This window comes from Moschus berezovskii, chromosome 15 (assembly GCF_049115385.1).
Source record: "Moschus berezovskii isolate FMDL1 chromosome 15, NW_MosBer_1.0, whole genome shotgun sequence".
Lineage (NCBI taxonomy): Eukaryota > Metazoa > Chordata > Mammalia > Artiodactyla > Moschidae > Moschus > Moschus berezovskii.
Genome location: NC_142474.1, coordinates 18,990,233 through 19,007,608, shown reverse-complemented (window position 1 = coordinate 19,007,608; position 17,376 = coordinate 18,990,233). Strand labels below are relative to the sequence as shown.

Here is a 17,376-nt window from a genome sequence, read left to right as displayed (position 1 = left end):
TCCTTTCTCTGATAGAAATGCTACCCACCCTTCATGGTACATCTCATATGTCACCTCTAACACAGCAACTCTTTATCCAGTACTCCCCCATCCACCAAATTTGGACTCAGTCACACCTTCGTGTCCTTTTGCAGCACCTGTGCCTTGGGCACAGCACTTCTTTCATTGTCATCCATTACAGGCAATTGTACTGGGTCTGCTTTCCACTCAACTATGTTTCTTGAAGGTGCACACCATATCACATCCTTCTCTCCAGTGCCTGCCAGTCCTTAACACAGAGTTTGCTGATTCAAACTGAAAAGCTACCGATTCATCTCACCAAAGCTGCAGATCATGAGAACCAAGGAGGAAGGATGGAAGAGAGATCAAGTGTAGACAAGCCTCCCTCCCCCTACTCTCCTTGCGAAGGTACTCCCCAGGCCTCTGAGAAATTAAACCAATCTCAGCAAGGGAGACTCAGCAGGCACATCTGGAAATTATGGCTAACTTGAAAGAACTACAAGTAGTTACAAGGTTGCCCCAGCTGCTATTAGTCAGGTACTGACCTTGGGCTGTGTTCACAAGGATTATATTTTTTATTTTGCCATCCACTCCCTCTAACATGCTGATAGCTCTGGCTATTGGGCAATTAAGAGTCTTTCATACTGGCTTTGAATATTATCTTTGAGCTTCTCTGGGAACAGTCTCGCCTCCTCTCAACCCTCGCACCTTTGCAGTAGGTAATTCCCCAGGGCCACCTCTGCAGTGACCGCCTCTTGAAAAAGTAGCTTTCCTCTCAGTATATCCAGCTTCCCCCCCGAACTTCTTCCTAACCTTCACCATTCAGACCGAAGGTAATTTGCCTTCTCAGCTACCTGACTAAGATATGGCACATTTCAAAAGCCAGGTAAGGGTTTTGAGAGTTGCTGCCTCCTCTGTGATCCCATAGGCACTACTCATCAGATTTATTATAGAACTTGGCCATTCCAATTTATAACCAACTATTACACATGTCTTATCTCCCTCACTAGACTGGGAGCTTCCTGACATAGCTTATTGACTGCCCAGGACGCAGCATACACTCAATAAACTACCAGTTTAGGAAAAAACAACATTAACTGCCACCTTAGACTCCTGAACCCATCTCACCGACTATGCGAGTTCAGAAGAAATATTTCAGAGGTGATCAAAACCAAAACGTCTTTATATAGCAGTCAGTCCTGTGATGCAAAGCTCAGTCTCAAACAAGGGTCCTTTTGACAGGGCAACCATTCCCCACGTTCCTCAGATGCTCACTACGGTCAAAGTAGTAAACTTAGTTCTCCAGAATTTACTTTCCCAAGATCTGACAGTTCAATAAATACATTCCCCAGCCCCCACTTCCAACGCCTCTCCTATATCCTTCTGACCTTTAATACTGTGTAACATTAGATGAAAAATTGATTTTTTTTGGCTACGTAATTTGCAGCTGAAGAAAAAATATACTGTTTAAGGTGTTAAATATTTTTACATGCAACAAACCTGGCATGAATCTAACCTGTATGCACATTTTAGAGGTACAGGCGTAAATGTCAGTGCTATAATTTGTTATAGGTTTCTGATGACCAGCAATGAAAATGACCACGGATGCTCACAATTCAAACCACTTTTACGTAAATGTGAACTTTCCTAAAACAGCCAAAGGAAAGAACTTTCCACCCAAGCCCATAGGGTCTCTTAGAGATACTGATAGCATTATTCACTGGATTAGGTGTTCTTTGAGAAACTCCTACAAATATTAGTTTCTTTCTGGGACTATGCTTTGACCTTTAATAAAAAATGTGCCATAAGACACCAGTTATTAAAATGAAAGGAACAGTTTTTAATGCCTGAACAACTGCCATTTCATATAATCAGCTCTACTGAAGGCTATACCTTAACAAGTCAGCAGTGTTAAAAAAAAAATATATATATATATATATATATATGGTGACTTCACTTAAATTTCTCACTTACCAGACATGAAGCAGAGTTATAAGAAACCATGAATTGAATGTATCAGGCATCTGACACCCTAGAAAATAATAATGAAGTATAAATATGTGAGGGTTTAGAAGAGGAATATGAACTCTATTTGAAATATTGGTAGGGATTTGTTCAATCAAAATATAGGGCAGTCACAGTGCTCTCTGATTATGCTATCACAGAGAGAAGGCCAATGGAACCACAAGGCAAGCCTATGGGTTGAAAGAACATTGAATGTAGTCAGACAACCAGGCCTCTAGTTCCAGCCCCATCAACAACCTGCTGTGTGGCCTTTGGAAAATCACTTCTCTGAGCCTCATTTTCTCAGTTTGTATCGTGCAGCCTGGGCAATCTCTGTAATTCCTTCTCACTTCCATACGAGTCAATGTTATTTTCCCTTCCTGGTCTCCAATTCTTTTGGAAAGCTAGGCAGACACCACTTGCTTATCCCCACTTAAGTATAGGCTTTTGATTTTTTTTAACGTATTTTTTAAAAAACATGTTAATTAATTTGGCTGCCTTGCATCATAGGTGGAGCAAGAAGATAAAAAGAGAATCAGTGGGAATCTGATTCTGTCCCATGGATTAATGACTCAAGAAAGAAAGTAGTATCTTCTGCCCTTCAGCAAACAATGAAGTATACTATGAACTAAATGATCACAAACAGGGGCCACTAAGATAGAAAACACAGAGCAGGACCCCTGCTCCATTAGTGAGGTACACTAACAACATCAAGAATAATAAAGAGCTATAGTTCATTTTGGGCTTACTGTGTATGTGCCAGACTTAATGAAAGGTACATGCATTAGCTCAATGAACCTTTACAACATTCCTATGAGGTAGGTATTGATATTATCCCCATTTAACAGGTGAGAAAACTGACAGAGAGATCGTGACAATTGCCCAAGGTCACACAGCTGTGAAATCAGACATCTGGGATCAAATTTAGATCTGCTTGATTCCACATACTATGGCCTAATCGCTAATGGCCTCTCTAACATTAGGATCAGAAACTAACATTCACTAAGGGTTCAAACTTCCTGGCAAGTCCACTGTTAGTCATGTCAGTATATTATCTCACTTAATCTTCACTTTAACCCTGAAGGAAGGCATTAGAAGCCTCATTCTAAAGATGAGGAAATGGGCTCCAAAGAGCTAAGGAACTTGTGGGCAGCCACAATATTAACAAGCTAGTGGCTAGGATAGTGTTTAAGTCCAGGTCTGTCACAAACTGACACCAAAATACTCTGGTGAGCTTACTGGGAGGTGCCCAGCAGCTGTCAAGTGGACTTCCTCTTGGAGCCCAGCAGGAGGGAGGTGAAGGCTGGCCTGGCCAGTCATTCAGCTATTAAGATACATGCCATTTGAGAGTGGGCCAACCATCCTCCACCTAGAACAAGAATAGCCATGAGAAACTCTCGAGCCCGGATCTGAAGTTGGGTCTTTTTTGGATGCTAGAACAAAACATTAAAAAGAAAAGTTTTCTTGGAAGTCTGTCTTTCAATCTGGAAAATGAAATTTGGCTGCTTCTAAAGGACAATCTGTTCAATTGCTACCTCTACATCAAAGCTTCTCAGCAGCCTCCAGGAGCCTTTCCAAAGGCTCCTTTCCTTTTCTCAAAGAGGGAATCAGTTCTTGAGCTGGAAAGCGCAGACAGACAGACAGGCCAGCAATTGGACTTGGGTCACAATTTTCCCTCTGAGGGACAGCTCAGGGCTGAGGATGGGAAAAGAGCTGGCACATGACTGACTCCCTGTACCCACTGGGGTCAGAACAGAAAAGCACGGGCTAAAGCCCTGAAAAACAAGACCACTGAAAGTCTGCGAGCAATTCAACAAACAGCAGATTCTTTAGCTTTATGAAATGTCTTTAAACATTTCAAAGTTAAAACCTACTATAGCAGGTCTTCCCATGATCACAAGGTATTCCCATCATCACACTCAGCACCAGTATACATTTAGTGCACTACTATGTGAGGCTAGATACTTTCTCCCTCAACATCAGTTGAGTAAAATTAAATTAATTCATTACTGTCATGAGGCAGCAGTACTAACATAGTTGCATGTTTAATGAAGACAATGGGGTCAGACATCCTGATTCAAAACCTTAACTCTACTTTTCTTGCTATGTGACTCTGGGCAAAGTTACTTGTCAGTGCCTGTTTTCTTCACTATAAAAATGGGAGAATGAGAGAACCTACCTTAGAGGGTTTTTGTGAAGAATAAATGAGATAAGGCCTGTAGGACATTTAACAAAGTGGTTAATGTTTAACAGGTACTCAATAAACATTCACTTTTGTGAATGTTTTTTGAATTTTGTGAATTCACCAGGGCTTCCCTGGTGGCTCAGTTGGTAAGGAATCCGTCTGCACTGAGGGAAACCTAGGTTCAATCCCTGGGTAGGGGATCTTCTGGAGGAGGGCATGGCAACCCACTCCAGTGTTCTTGCCTGGAGAATCCCCATGGACAGAGGAGCCTGATGGGCGACAGTCCATGGGGTCACGAAGAGGCAGACACAACTTAGCGACTAAGCATAGCACACAAACATTCACTATTGTTTTTCAGTGAATTGTTTAAACAGTAGTGTTTAAACTATCTTTGAAAAAACTCATTAAGATTTCATCTATTGATGATGAACCTCAATCTTTTTTTCTTCAACTTTAAAAAATACATCATAAATTTATACAAAATTGATATATTTGATAGCTGAGTATTAGTAGCAGAAAGAGATAAAGGTAGAACCTCAATTTTATTAACTTAAAATTGACTCATTAAGGAGTCTCCTCGCCAAGGTATGAGGGCTCTTAGGGCTAAAAACAAAGCAGTTTGTAGGCAACAGTGTGGTTTTAAACACAAGCTTTACTGACTGGCTGACCACCTCTGCCCCAAAAGTGCTCTTTATAATGGAACTGATCTCCAAAAGACCAGTTAGCAAACACTGCACGCTCACAGAGGGTACACTCATTTATGCCACAATGACATCATCAGAACATCCTGGAAGCAACAGTGGACTATTAAGGTATGTCCCCAGTCAGAATCCTCAGCATCTAGGTCTCTGGATCAAGACATCTGAACACTTTGGCTCTGACATGACAGATATCTGTAGCTTTGGCATTTTATGAGGACTTATCCGAGAGGCTGACAGGCATACGTTTACTGAGTAAAGAACTCAACCTTCATGACACACAACTGGCCTCACTTTTGTTGGAAGAGTGAGAATGACACCTACCACTACCTAAGGCTCTCTATCCTTTTAAAAAGCTACTGAATTCTCAGGACTCTAAAAGTAAAGCCCTAAAATACCAAAAATCCAAGGAAGCAATAGCCACTTTACAGATGTAATCTTGGGAAGCAACACACACACACACAGAGTCTCTTCTTTTACCCCAAACTTGTCTGGCCTACTCTTTAGAATCCAAGATGCAAGAAAGTCAATCTCATTACTTTATAGATACTCTCTGTCTGCCTCTAAGTGGTACTTTTCAGATTTTCTCCCTTTGTATTCACTGGCCACAATTTGGAACCACTTTGGTTTGATTCTGAAATTTAATCTAACCGCAAATGACAAAGATGGAACACAATGGAGCATAATACAAATGAACATGATATAAGTCTAACAGGTAATTCTCAAAATGAGTCTCAGAAAACCTGAAGTAACAGTGGCATTACTGAAAAATGTACTGCCTTCCCAGATAACTAACTCAAATGATAAGGTTAGAACAAAGCTCACTGAGGTGTACACATTTTAATAATATATAAACAGCAGTTCACAAAATTAATAGAACACATCATAGAGGTAGTTCTCAATTAAAAATTATAAAATACAAAGAAGTATAAAACACAAAATATTAAAATGGACTATAAGTCTATCTTGCAATTATATTCATTCACTGGCAATAGGTTATAGGAGAAAAATTCCTGGATTTTAAGCCAGATGACATAGGATCGAGGCTTGAGTAGTAAGCAACTTTGGGTAAATCACTTAGCCTCTTTAAGTTTCAATTGTTTCTGAAAACAAAACAAAAATTAAAATAAGAATATAAGCCCTCCAGTCTTGCAAGGTTTTATAACTCCAAAAGGAAACAAACGTAAAAGCATGTAAGTATTAAATGTAATGGATACTCACTTTAATAAATTTTTATTTTGATAAGTAGTCTACAACAGATTATAAATTGAAACATGATACATTAAGTATGTAATAATAGTCTCATTATTTAATATTGTAATATTAACTCAAGAATATTTAATAAGGATTAGCTAAACAAAGACAGCTAGTAAACATCCTTTCAAAACAATTTTAAGTTTATGAGATATTTAATATTAAATAGATGTCTAGGAGGAAGTTTTAAAAAGATCTAAAGAAAAATACTTAAGTATTTTTCAGACTTAAACTACTTAAGAAAAATCCAGCTTCTAAAATTAATAGTTTTTTCATCATGCAGAGAAAGAATATTTTCTCCTTTCAGACTAATTTCTCCTAAAATAAAAAATTGCAAGAGGTGAAAAAGCAGCAGGAAGATTTTCCTTCTTCACTATGAGTAAATAGGAAATGGAAGGCAGATACTAAATTAGGATTACAACTCAGCATAGTACTTTAAGTTTCTAATATAATATCAATCTGCTGAAAGTAAAATCAACAAAACAACTTGCACCTAACTTTAAAAACCAGTAAACAAAGCTGCATCTCTTTCTTCATTGTTGTTAACATAATTATATATTAATTATTTGCTGTCCATGAAAAATATCAAGAACATAAGTTAAGTGTTTGCTGCTTTGAGGATAATGGCTATTACCACAAGAGGTGCACAGCACACATTTCCGTCCAAAATCTGTGGAACTGGAAACAGTTTAAACTTTCCCAATAACTTGTATCTGCTTTAAATGACTTGTTTATAACTACAACAGTTTACAGCATCAAAATGAGTATTGTATTGATACAACAACTGCTAGTGATGATCATCTAAACCAGTAAAACTTTCAGAAAGCAATTTATCAATGGGATAAAAATAATAAAATTATACGTACCTTTTGACCCAACAGTCCTTTTACAGAAAGAAGAAAAATCATGAGGCATATTCCAGGATTAACTAAAACAACTATAAACTAGAAATAAAAAAGGACTCACTGGCTAAAAGTTCATGTCAAAATTGCTACATAAAACATCCAGAATGTAAAACAGTATGTTTACTCTGAATACTCTTATGTGAAACATGCATATGTGGACAAAGGGGATGATAATGTTGAACTACTGGACAAATTTTTACTTTTTTATCTCCAAATGCTTTATTTTTCCCAAATAAAACATCTTATTTATAAGGTTCTTTTGGCCTCTGTTTATTCTATTAGAAGAAAAACAGGAAGCTTTTATTATATATCCTGTGCAAGAAAAACTGTTTCACTAGTACCTTAAAAAAGAAAACTATCTGACCAAGACACAAACATAAAAATGAACAGTAGATTCATTTTCCTTTTCAGAACTTTCAAAAACAGTAACTTACTTAGAAAGAATTCCTCGAAGTCAGTTTTCTCCACACAGCTGGTATACATGCGCAGGGCCGCAATCTTAATTTTCTAGACAAAGAGAATAAAACAAACTCAAGACATGACCAAGTGAATGTTCTGGTACCATTAGATGTGGGTCACAGAATTTTATACTTTTTCAACTAGAAGGATGGGTCCAAACCTGTCTCTAGGCAAATAGCTAAACAATATAGGTAGCTTTCTTTTATTAAATCAAGACATTTGGACTTCAAAAAATTCTAGATTTTATGATTTTAGCATCAAAATGTCAAAAAGATTTTTCTAACATTTAGAGCAAATCTATCCTTTAATTCAAACCCATTTTACCACATTTGAGCCTCTAAATCATAGTTCAGAACCATCCACATTAATTCTTTATAATCTGAAACCCTTTATATTAAAAAAAAAAATTACCCATTCTCCTGCCAAAATCAAACAAAACCCTCAATCATTTGATCTTTCCTCAGAAGCACTATTATCTATTCCATAAGCCTTTTTTTTCCCCTGAAGACAGGGGGTAATTTTTTTCTGTATTTTCCCTAGTTTTATAGTTTGCTGATCCTAACAGAATACTATGTTTATAAATTTGTTGGATTATGGAGAAAGCAAGGGAATTCCAGAAAAACATTTACTTCTGCTTCATTGACTGCACTAAAGCCTCTGACTGTGTGGATCACAACAAATTGTGGAAAATTCTTAGAGATGGGAGTACCAGACTATCTTACCTGTCTCCTGAGAAATCTGTATGCAGGTCAAGTAGCAACAGTTATAACCAAACATGGAACAATGGACTGGTTCAAAGTGGGAAAGGAGTACAAGGCTGTATATCGTTACCCTGCTTATTTAAACTTCTATGCAGAGTACATGCAAAATGCTGGGCTGGATGAATCACCAGCTGGAATCAAGATTGCCGGAAGAAATATCAACAACTTCTTATAGGCAGATGATACCACTGTAATGGTAGAAAGTGAAAGGGAACTAAACAGCCTCTTGATGAGGGTGAAAGAGGAGAGTGAAAAAGCCAGCCTGAAACTCAGCTTTCAAAAAAATAAGATCATGGCATCTGGTTCCATCACTTCATGACAAATAGAAGGGGAAAAAGTGGAAGCAGTGACAGATTTTATTTTCTTGGGCTCCAAAATCACTGTGGATGATGACTGCAGACACAAAATTAAAAGACACTTGCTCCTTGGAAGGAAAGCTACGACAAACCTATAAAAAGCAGAGACATCACTTTGCTGACAAAGGTCCGTATAGTCAAAGATATGGAGAGCAGTCAAGTATAGGTGTGAGAGCTGGACCATAAAGAAGGCTGAGCACTGAAGAATTGTGGTGCTGGAGAAGACTCTTGAGAGTCCCTTGGACAGCAAGAAGATCAAACCAGTCAATCCTAAAGAAAATCAACCCTGAATATTCATTGGAAGGACTGTTGCTGAAGCTAAAGCTGAAGCTCCGATACTCTTGCCACTTGATGCAAAGAGCTGACTCACTGGAAAAGACCCTGATGCTGGGAAAGACTGAAGGCAAAAGAAGGGGGCGACAGAGAATGAGACGGTTAGATAGTATTACTGACTCAATGGACATGAATTTGAGCAAGCTCCAGGAGATAGTGGAGGACAGAGGAGTCTTATGTGCTACAGTCCATGGGGGTCACAAAGAGTTGGACACAACTTAGTAACTGAACAACAACAATAAACACAGCAACTCTTTTTAAATAAGAGTTTCTAATGAATATAAAATATAGTAAAAGGATCAACTGTTTACTATTCCCCAAAACACTAAGAATTCTCATAGAATCTTAATCTGAGTGATTTTAATTTATTCATGAGCTGTATACTGAAGATTTGTATATTTTACTGAATGTAAATTCAGTTCAGTTCAGTTCAGTCGCTCAGTCGTGTCCAACTCTCTGCGACATTATGCCTTCATAAAAATAAATCTAAAAATGAAAAGGAAATTTTTATGAACTATAGGTCTGAAGACCAACTCAGTGCTAAAGGAACAAGAATTTCTAAGGACTTTCAAAATATTTCCTTAAGGATATAATTAGTGCATCAACAAAAGGCTTGGAGCTTATTTTTCTTTAAAATGACAGAGAAAATTACTCAAATATGCACAGACTAAAAATATATATATATATGCAAATGATGTAGCAACTGAGGAAAAACCAACCTAGAATTTTAGCAGAGCAGTTTTGTTATTAAGGTTCAAAGTCACCAAGGATATACTATATCCACCATTACATAATATTCATATCTCAGTTTCTCATGGGCAGAAATACCTGTTATAAAATAAAGTATTATGTCTTTGATTGCAATTAATATTTTTTTATTTGCTAATTTGAAATGTTATATTTTCAATGTTTTTAGCCTAAAGTTCATACAGGGGAAAACAAAACAACATATAACCAATGGAAATTAGGTATATTTTTATGGGCAATAAATCAGTGTTAGAAGCCCACGTTTAAACAAAACTCTTGGTGAGACACTAAAAGGGAAGAGCAATTTAAACTTAAAAGCAAGCAGAATGATACATAAAGATAGGAGCAGAAATTAATGAAACTGAAAACAAAAATAATACAGAAAATCAAAGGCCAAAGCTGGTTCTTTGAAAACATCAATAAAATTGACAAAACTTTAGTAGAACCAATCTAGGGGGAATAAAAGAAAAAACAGGGACTTCCCTGATGGTCTAGTAGTTAAGACTCTGAGCTCCCAATGCAGGGGGCCTGGGTTCAATCCCTGACCAGGGCACTAGATCCCACATCCACAACTAAGAGTTTGCCTGCTGCGACTAGAAGATCCTGTGTGCCGCAGATAAGATCAGAGATCCCTTGTGTTGCAACTAAGATCCAATAAACAGATAAATACATATTTTTTAAAAAATAAAAGAAAGAAAGAACACAGAAGACATGAGTTACCAATATCGGAAATCAGAGAATGGAGGGAACATCGCTATATAACCTAAAGATAGTAATTGGATAATATTATGAACAACTTTGGGCTTCCCTGGTGGCTCAGAGGTTAAAGCGTCTGCCTCCAATGTGGGAGACCCAGGTTCGATCCCTGGGTCGGGAAGATCCCCTGGAGAAGGAAATGGTAACCCACTCCAGTATTCTTGCCTGGAGAATCCCATGGACGGAGAAGCCTGGTAGGCTACCGTCCACGGGGTCGCAAAGAGTCGGACATGATTGAGCGACTGAACGGAACGGAATGAACAACTTTAAGTAAATAAACGTCATTATTTTAGATAAAGTGGACAAACTCACTGAAAGATATAAGCTACCAAAGCTCACGAGAATAAACAAATAACACGAACAGTCCTATCTCTTCTTTTTTTTGGCCACTACGTGTAGCATGCGGGATCTTAGTTCCCCAACAGGGAGCCTGAGCTCCTTGCAGTGGAAGCATGGAGTCTTAACCACTGGAAACCAAGGAAGTCTTCCTACCTCTATTTTAAAAACTGGATTTGTTGTTAAAAATCTTCCCCAAAGAAAGCTCCAGGCTTGAGGGCATCACTAGAGAATTCTATCAAATATCTAAAGAAATTATATGAAATCTACATAAACTCTTCCATAGTCTTCATGAACACAGATCCAAAACTCCTTAACAAAATACTAACAAATCAAATCCATCAGTATTTTTAAAGGAGAACGTATCATGATCAACTGGAATTTATCCCAGGAATTTCAAGTTGATTCGACATTCACAAATCAGTGTAATTCACCATATCAGCAACCTAAAAAAAACAGCATGTTTCACTTTTTAACACCTCCAGTTTGGGGGAGTATTTTATATAGAACACATTTACAGAAGAACTGGTCTGTACCATTGCCAAACTAATGATATCCTAATGATACCATTATCCAAATGACTTGGCCTTGACAGGCCTATTATTATCCTTGAAACAGAGAGTTTAGGACATCTGTCAGCTCTTCATTTCAGTCAACAAATAATTTATTGAGCACCTAACTCAGTGCCTAACACTAATTTGGACACTATAAACAAAGCAGTTAAAAATTCTTTTCATGGAACTTAAGGCCTAGTTTAACTATCATGACATATTTAAAAATTTTCTTTTTTATTTTAGGCCTCACCTTGTAGCATGCGTCCCCTGCATTGGGAGCAAAGAGTCTTAACCAGTGGATGGATGCCCAGGGAAGTCCCAACACAGTTATAATTTCAAGTAAAATTCCTAATGGCCTATGTAAAAATTTTTTTTAAATCTGCAGTTTCCTTCCAATTCTTATATACAGTCTTCTGGCTCATAATTAATCACTTTGCCTAAGGAAAGGCACACTTGCCTGAAAGGCCCCACATCATTCCTTGAGAAAGAGGTTTTTCCCCACCACACGTTCATGAAGCAAGCATTCATTACAAATAATGAAGACCTCACCAGATTGGCCAGCGTATTTATACAGTGCTCATACTGTGGCAATGAGGAGCATTTTATAGTTTCTCACTTTTCCTGCAGCAAAGCCAAGCCTTTATACTTGGGTGAGCCATTTTCCTGGACAAATCTCTAAAGCAAGTCCCTTAAGACCATCACACAGGGACTGGAAATAACAACTTGGGGAAAGAACCTCTTCAAGTCTCATGTGTTAATATAAGTTAAGGAAGTAGGTGGACTAAATTTCCATCCAGTCAATACAAATTGTTCTGGTCCTCGGATGACTTCATGTTTATTTCATTCTAACTTTGGAAGACTCCATCAGTCTAATTGACTAAAACACAAGTACCTAAGACAGCTTTGGGAAATGAAAATCAGCTTTCCCAATAACTGATGCAGTCTGTACCATCCTACAAGATGAAAAACGAATCTAGTAAAAGGCTCGCACTCACAGATGTGTGAGAGTTGGAAGGGGCTTTGAAGTCATTTGAACTTTCTCTTCTGTACTGGAATTCCTTCTCCAGCATTCTTGATTCACGGTCAACTATCTGGGCCCCTGTTCAAACAAGCCCAGTGACCTTGTGAGGCTGCCTAGTCCACTGGAGGACAATTCTTGTTAGATTTTTGTTATACTGAACATAAATCTGCTTCATGTCATATTCATTAACATGATCTGCACACTGGAATACCTCATATTAAGTCTCTCCTCTTTTTTATTATATTTATTTATTTATTTAGGAGAAGGCAACAGCAACCCACACCAATACTCTTGCCTGGAAAATCCCATGGACAGAGGAGCCTGGCAGGTTGCAGTCCATGGGGTCACGAAGAGTCGGATGCGACTGAGCGACTTCACTTTCACTTTTCACTTTCATGCATTGGAGAAGGAAATGGCAACCCACTCCAGTGTTCTTGCCTGGAGAATCCCAGGGACGGAGGAGCCTGGTAGGCTGCTGTCTATGGGGTCGCTGGACACGACTGAAGTGACTTAGCAGCAGCAGCATTTATGTATCCGGCTGCACAGGATCCTAGTTGCGGCACACGGGATCTTCAGTTGTGACACTTGAATTCCTAGTCATGCCATGTAGGATCCAGTTCCCTGACCAGGGACTGAACCCGGGCACTCTGCACTGGGAGCAAAGAGTCCCAGTCACGGGACCACGAGGGAAGTCCCTCTCCTTTTTTTTAGCATTTCTTCCTCAAATACCTGAGAAGAACCATTAGTCTTCTCTTTCCAGGCTAAGCATCCCTATTTCCTCCAAGTTTCTGAAGGCTTCACAAGGCTCACCGCCCATTTCTGAATGCATTCCAGGTTGTCAGTGTCCTTCAGAACAGGAATAACTTTTTGGCTTAATGCTAATCTGGAAACTGCCTATTCAGTGACATGTGGCTAAATCTGTTAAATGTTATCCTTATCTGACCTGATATTGTTCCATAAAGATAATGAAAAAAAATGGTTATTTCGCGATAGTCAAGAAGGTAAGGAAAAGTCACATTTAAATTCCTGAATACGCATCTAGAAGAAAAATGGAACCACACACGAAAACACTACATAAAAAGATGGAGGAAAGATGGCTGACACTGTTGATGTGGACAGACAAGCAGACATTTTACTCCGTAATGAAAGACATGTGAAAAGACAAAATTCAAAGATTCTTGCCAGTGCAACCCCAATACAAGTGTCTGCCATAGATTTCTGAGTCAACGTTTGCTGAAAAAGGCTCTTTCAAAATGGAAAGTTGTACCTGCATTTTCGCACCCAATTTATACTAGAATGTCATACTTTGATGTTTTGATGTCACAAATTAAAAATGAAGGTTACAGGAAACAGACGCTGCCACATCACAAAAGATTTTTTAAATGCAATTAGAGACTTAGTTGAGGTCACAAGGGAACCAAGAAAAATTAGAGACTAACTTAAACTAAAAGAGTGAAGAAATTTTCCTGATGATTTAGTAATACTCCAAATGGTAGCCAACTTTCCCTCTGGAATCATAAAAATACAGACGAGACAAAGCGTATGGAAGCAACCAAGTGGAACTCAACCATCAAGAAATTAATAAAACAGTCAATTTTTTCTCTTCTCTTTTTTCTGTCTGCTCTTATTTCCCTTTTAATTTCTTACTTTCAAACAAAACACTTAAAAGCTTTTAAATCCAAATGCTATGATTGCAAATCTTTTTTTTTTGCAAATCATTTTTTTAAATAGAGGAAAAGATCCTGCTTAATATTACCAAATATACCAATGATTATCATTTGTCAAGGAATTATGATGTAAAAAGAGATAACTTTAAGGAGCATAAATAGTATCTCATTAATGATTAAGAAGGCACTTCATAACCTTAGGGTCTCAAGAACATTATTATAACTGAGTATATGTGTCTTCTATACTTTTCAAAGCCCCTTACAGACAAAATGCTGGTGGAATCACTGTTCAATTTATGTAAAAGGGACGGTATAGAAAAAAGCCTATATGTGTTGCAGTTAGAACTGTTAGGAAGACAGCCAGACATTTTAAGAAAAAACTAAAAGTAGAGTCCACAATAAAATTGAAGTTCTATAATAATTTGACTACAACTTGTTAAAATGGTGTAAGTGAAATAATTTAGTCATTTTGGGCGAAGCTATGGTGTTTTCTAGAAAAGTCTTCTCTACTACTTTGTATTGGTTTGCTTTGATTATGACTTATGACTATAACTTATGACTGATTAGGCTTACCCAACATTCTAGCAACCTTGAAAAGTATTAAAAGGTGCTTTTGCCATAATTGTAGAAAGAAACGGTAATACTAGAAGATAACTGGGCTGAGAAAAATCCAGTGACTTGTTTTATTACTTTAATTGGTTAGAGGCATTTCTATAAAAGACCAGAGGCAGTAGCACCTGATGCAAATAGGACATTCACTCATTTATAGCAAGTACTATATAACAGATAATGTGCGAGGCCAAGATCTCATGAGGAATGATACAGCAGGCAGCCCTCCATAATATGAATTATAATATATCACAGAATTGATTAATTTTAAAAATGCTCATTAACAAAATTTGAAAGGAAATCACTACCATGACCTAGAGAAAATCACTTATGAATCATAGAAAGTAATGTTTCCTTAAGAACAGTGACCATCAGAACATTTGGCCCATCTAACTCCTTAGAACTTATCTATATGGCATTCACATGGCAAAGATCTGGGAAGACCAGTCTTATTCGATTGCCTGCTACTGAGATACTTCTAAGGAATCAAGTTAAGGGAGTAGAGGCAGTATTTCAGCCCCACATGCTGTATAGACCTGACTTAGAATGGGAGACAAGGGGATACAACATGTTTTAAAGCTCTCAAAATAATACATGCATTTCACAAAAAGCAAAGCAGAAGCTTTAAAAAAAAAATCTTCTGCAAGGAGCAGAAAGCACAAAGTTCAAAAAGAAAAATGAGAAAAACTTAGACTTTACCCATTTACTGTATTTCAGAGGTCCTGTGAATCCCATGGCTTCTATTATCTTTGTGAAAGCACCAACTTTCTCCTCAACAGGCTGTGGTGAATCCTTGGTAGAAGAAAGCTATTTAATAAAAAAGAAGGAATCAAAAATCAGTTGCAAAAAAAAAATTTCTTAAAAGAATGCTTTTATTTCTCATTAGGTCTAAGGGGAATTTTTATTGCTTAGATTTTTTTCACCCAGAATTTTTAATTCTCATTTTTCTGGGTACTTCTTCACTCAGTACAAATATATCTGGAACCCTAATCAATGCCCTCCAAATTCCAGAGTAGACATACCCAACCCATTCAAATTCTACAGAAAAGAGTGTTTTAAAAAAGAAATCTTGGCCCCCCCCCCACCCCCCAAAGAACAATTCTGAGAAGAGGAATGTTCTATGTTTATTGACATTATAGGAAAAGGAAAGAAAAATATTATCTGAAAAAAGACAAAATCATAGGCATAATCAACCAAAGCAAGCACTGAAAACATGTTTTTAAACTCCTGTATTCTTCAGTTCAGTTCAGTTCAGTTCAGTCGCTCAGTCGTGTCCGACTCTTTGTGACCCCATGAATCACAGCACGCCAGGCCTCCCTGTCCATCACCAACTCCCGGAGTTCACTCAAACTCATGTCCACCGAGCTGGTAGTGTAACAAATTTTATTAGTAACTATAGATAAGTTTTGTAGTTCACAAATAAACTCCATGGAAAACCTTTCTAATGCTGCTGCTGCTGCTAAGTCGCTTCAGTCGTGTCCGACTCTGTGCGACCCCATAGATGGCAGCCGACCAGGTTCCGCCATCCCTGGGATTCTCCAGGCAAGAACACTGGAGTGGGTTGACATTTCCTTCTCCAATGTGTAAAAATGAAAAGTGAAAGTGAAGTCGCTCAGTCGTATCCAACCAGTAGCGACCTCATGGACTGCAGCCCACCAGGCTCCTCTGTCCATGCGATTTTCTAGGCAAGAGTACTGGAGTGGCTTGCCATTGCCTTCTCCGTTTCTAATGCTAAGCCTCTCTAAATGAAGCCAGGCTATCTAACTAATAAGAAATTCTCCAGGAGTTAAATATTACTTTAACATATTAAAAAAAAAAAACCTATGACTTTTCCTCTAAAGTGCTTTTCAAGCTAGAGAGTACAATGGAAGAAATACAAGACATGGGATCAGAAGACTTAGGTTCCAATATTCAGTTGGTCTGTCTCCTTCTATCCTTGTGACCCTGGGGAAGTTACATTACTTCCCTAAACTTCATCTTCTGCATTCAATAAAATTTCTTGCCTCATCCAGGTAACAATTTTGCTGAGTTTCAAATAAGAACACTTGTGTGAAAGCATGCTACAGACATCGAAAGAAGTCATTAAGTCTCACCTTACTTGTGGTATGATACTTCCTCCTCAACTCAATGTCTACTCCAGGAATTTGTACCAATCCACCACATGCTAGGGCCTGGTTCATCTGCAGCCCCGGGAGATTTAAGTGAAAAAAAAAACAAAAAAACAGATGTAAGCAACACTGGGCACACACTTAGAAGGTTAACGTGAGCAGAGGTACTTCAAAGTAAAAAATATAGAATCTTTCCAACCTTCCTTAACCCAGTTCCTAATGGTATCTGGTACATACTCAACAAACATCTGGTGAATACCTGAATAAATAAAAGAATATAAAATACCTTTCACAAAATAGGTACACAATAAATAGTAGAAGTTTACATAATCATTGTCAACATCACTGTTGTCCAGATCAGAACTGTCTTCCTTCTATGTTCGCACTGCATTTGAAAGCACTCTGGCAATGTAACAGCCCCTGAAAGTGAAAGTCGCTCAGTCATATCTGGCTCTTTGCGACCCCATGGCCTATACAGGCCATGGAATTCTCCAGGCCAGAATACTGGAGAGGCCTTTCCCTCTTCCAGGGGATCTTCCCAAACCCAGGGATTGAACCCAGGTCTCCTGCTTTGCGGGCAGATTCTTTACCAGCTGAGCCAGAAGGGAAGCCCAAGAATACAG

The 17,376-nt window shown here is 38.1% G+C and overlaps 1 protein-coding gene across 1 annotated transcript in view; it reads right to left on the bottom strand.

The window, feature by feature from the left end:
* The window catches only part of UQCC1 (ubiquinol-cytochrome c reductase complex assembly factor 1), a 100,458-nt gene that overhangs the window by 56,560 nt on the left and 26,522 nt on the right, over positions 1-17,376 (bottom strand). Inside the window, exons 3-6 of the mRNA XM_055436320.2 lie at positions 16,739-16,825; positions 15,345-15,452; positions 7,481-7,553; positions 1,975-2,032 (exon numbers count right to left, since the gene is read on the bottom strand). Coding sequence (XP_055292295.2) covers positions 1,975-2,032; positions 7,481-7,553; positions 15,345-15,452; positions 16,739-16,825 — 326 coding nt within the window. The remainder of the gene's footprint in view (positions 1-1,974; positions 2,033-7,480; positions 7,554-15,344; positions 15,453-16,738; positions 16,826-17,376) is intronic.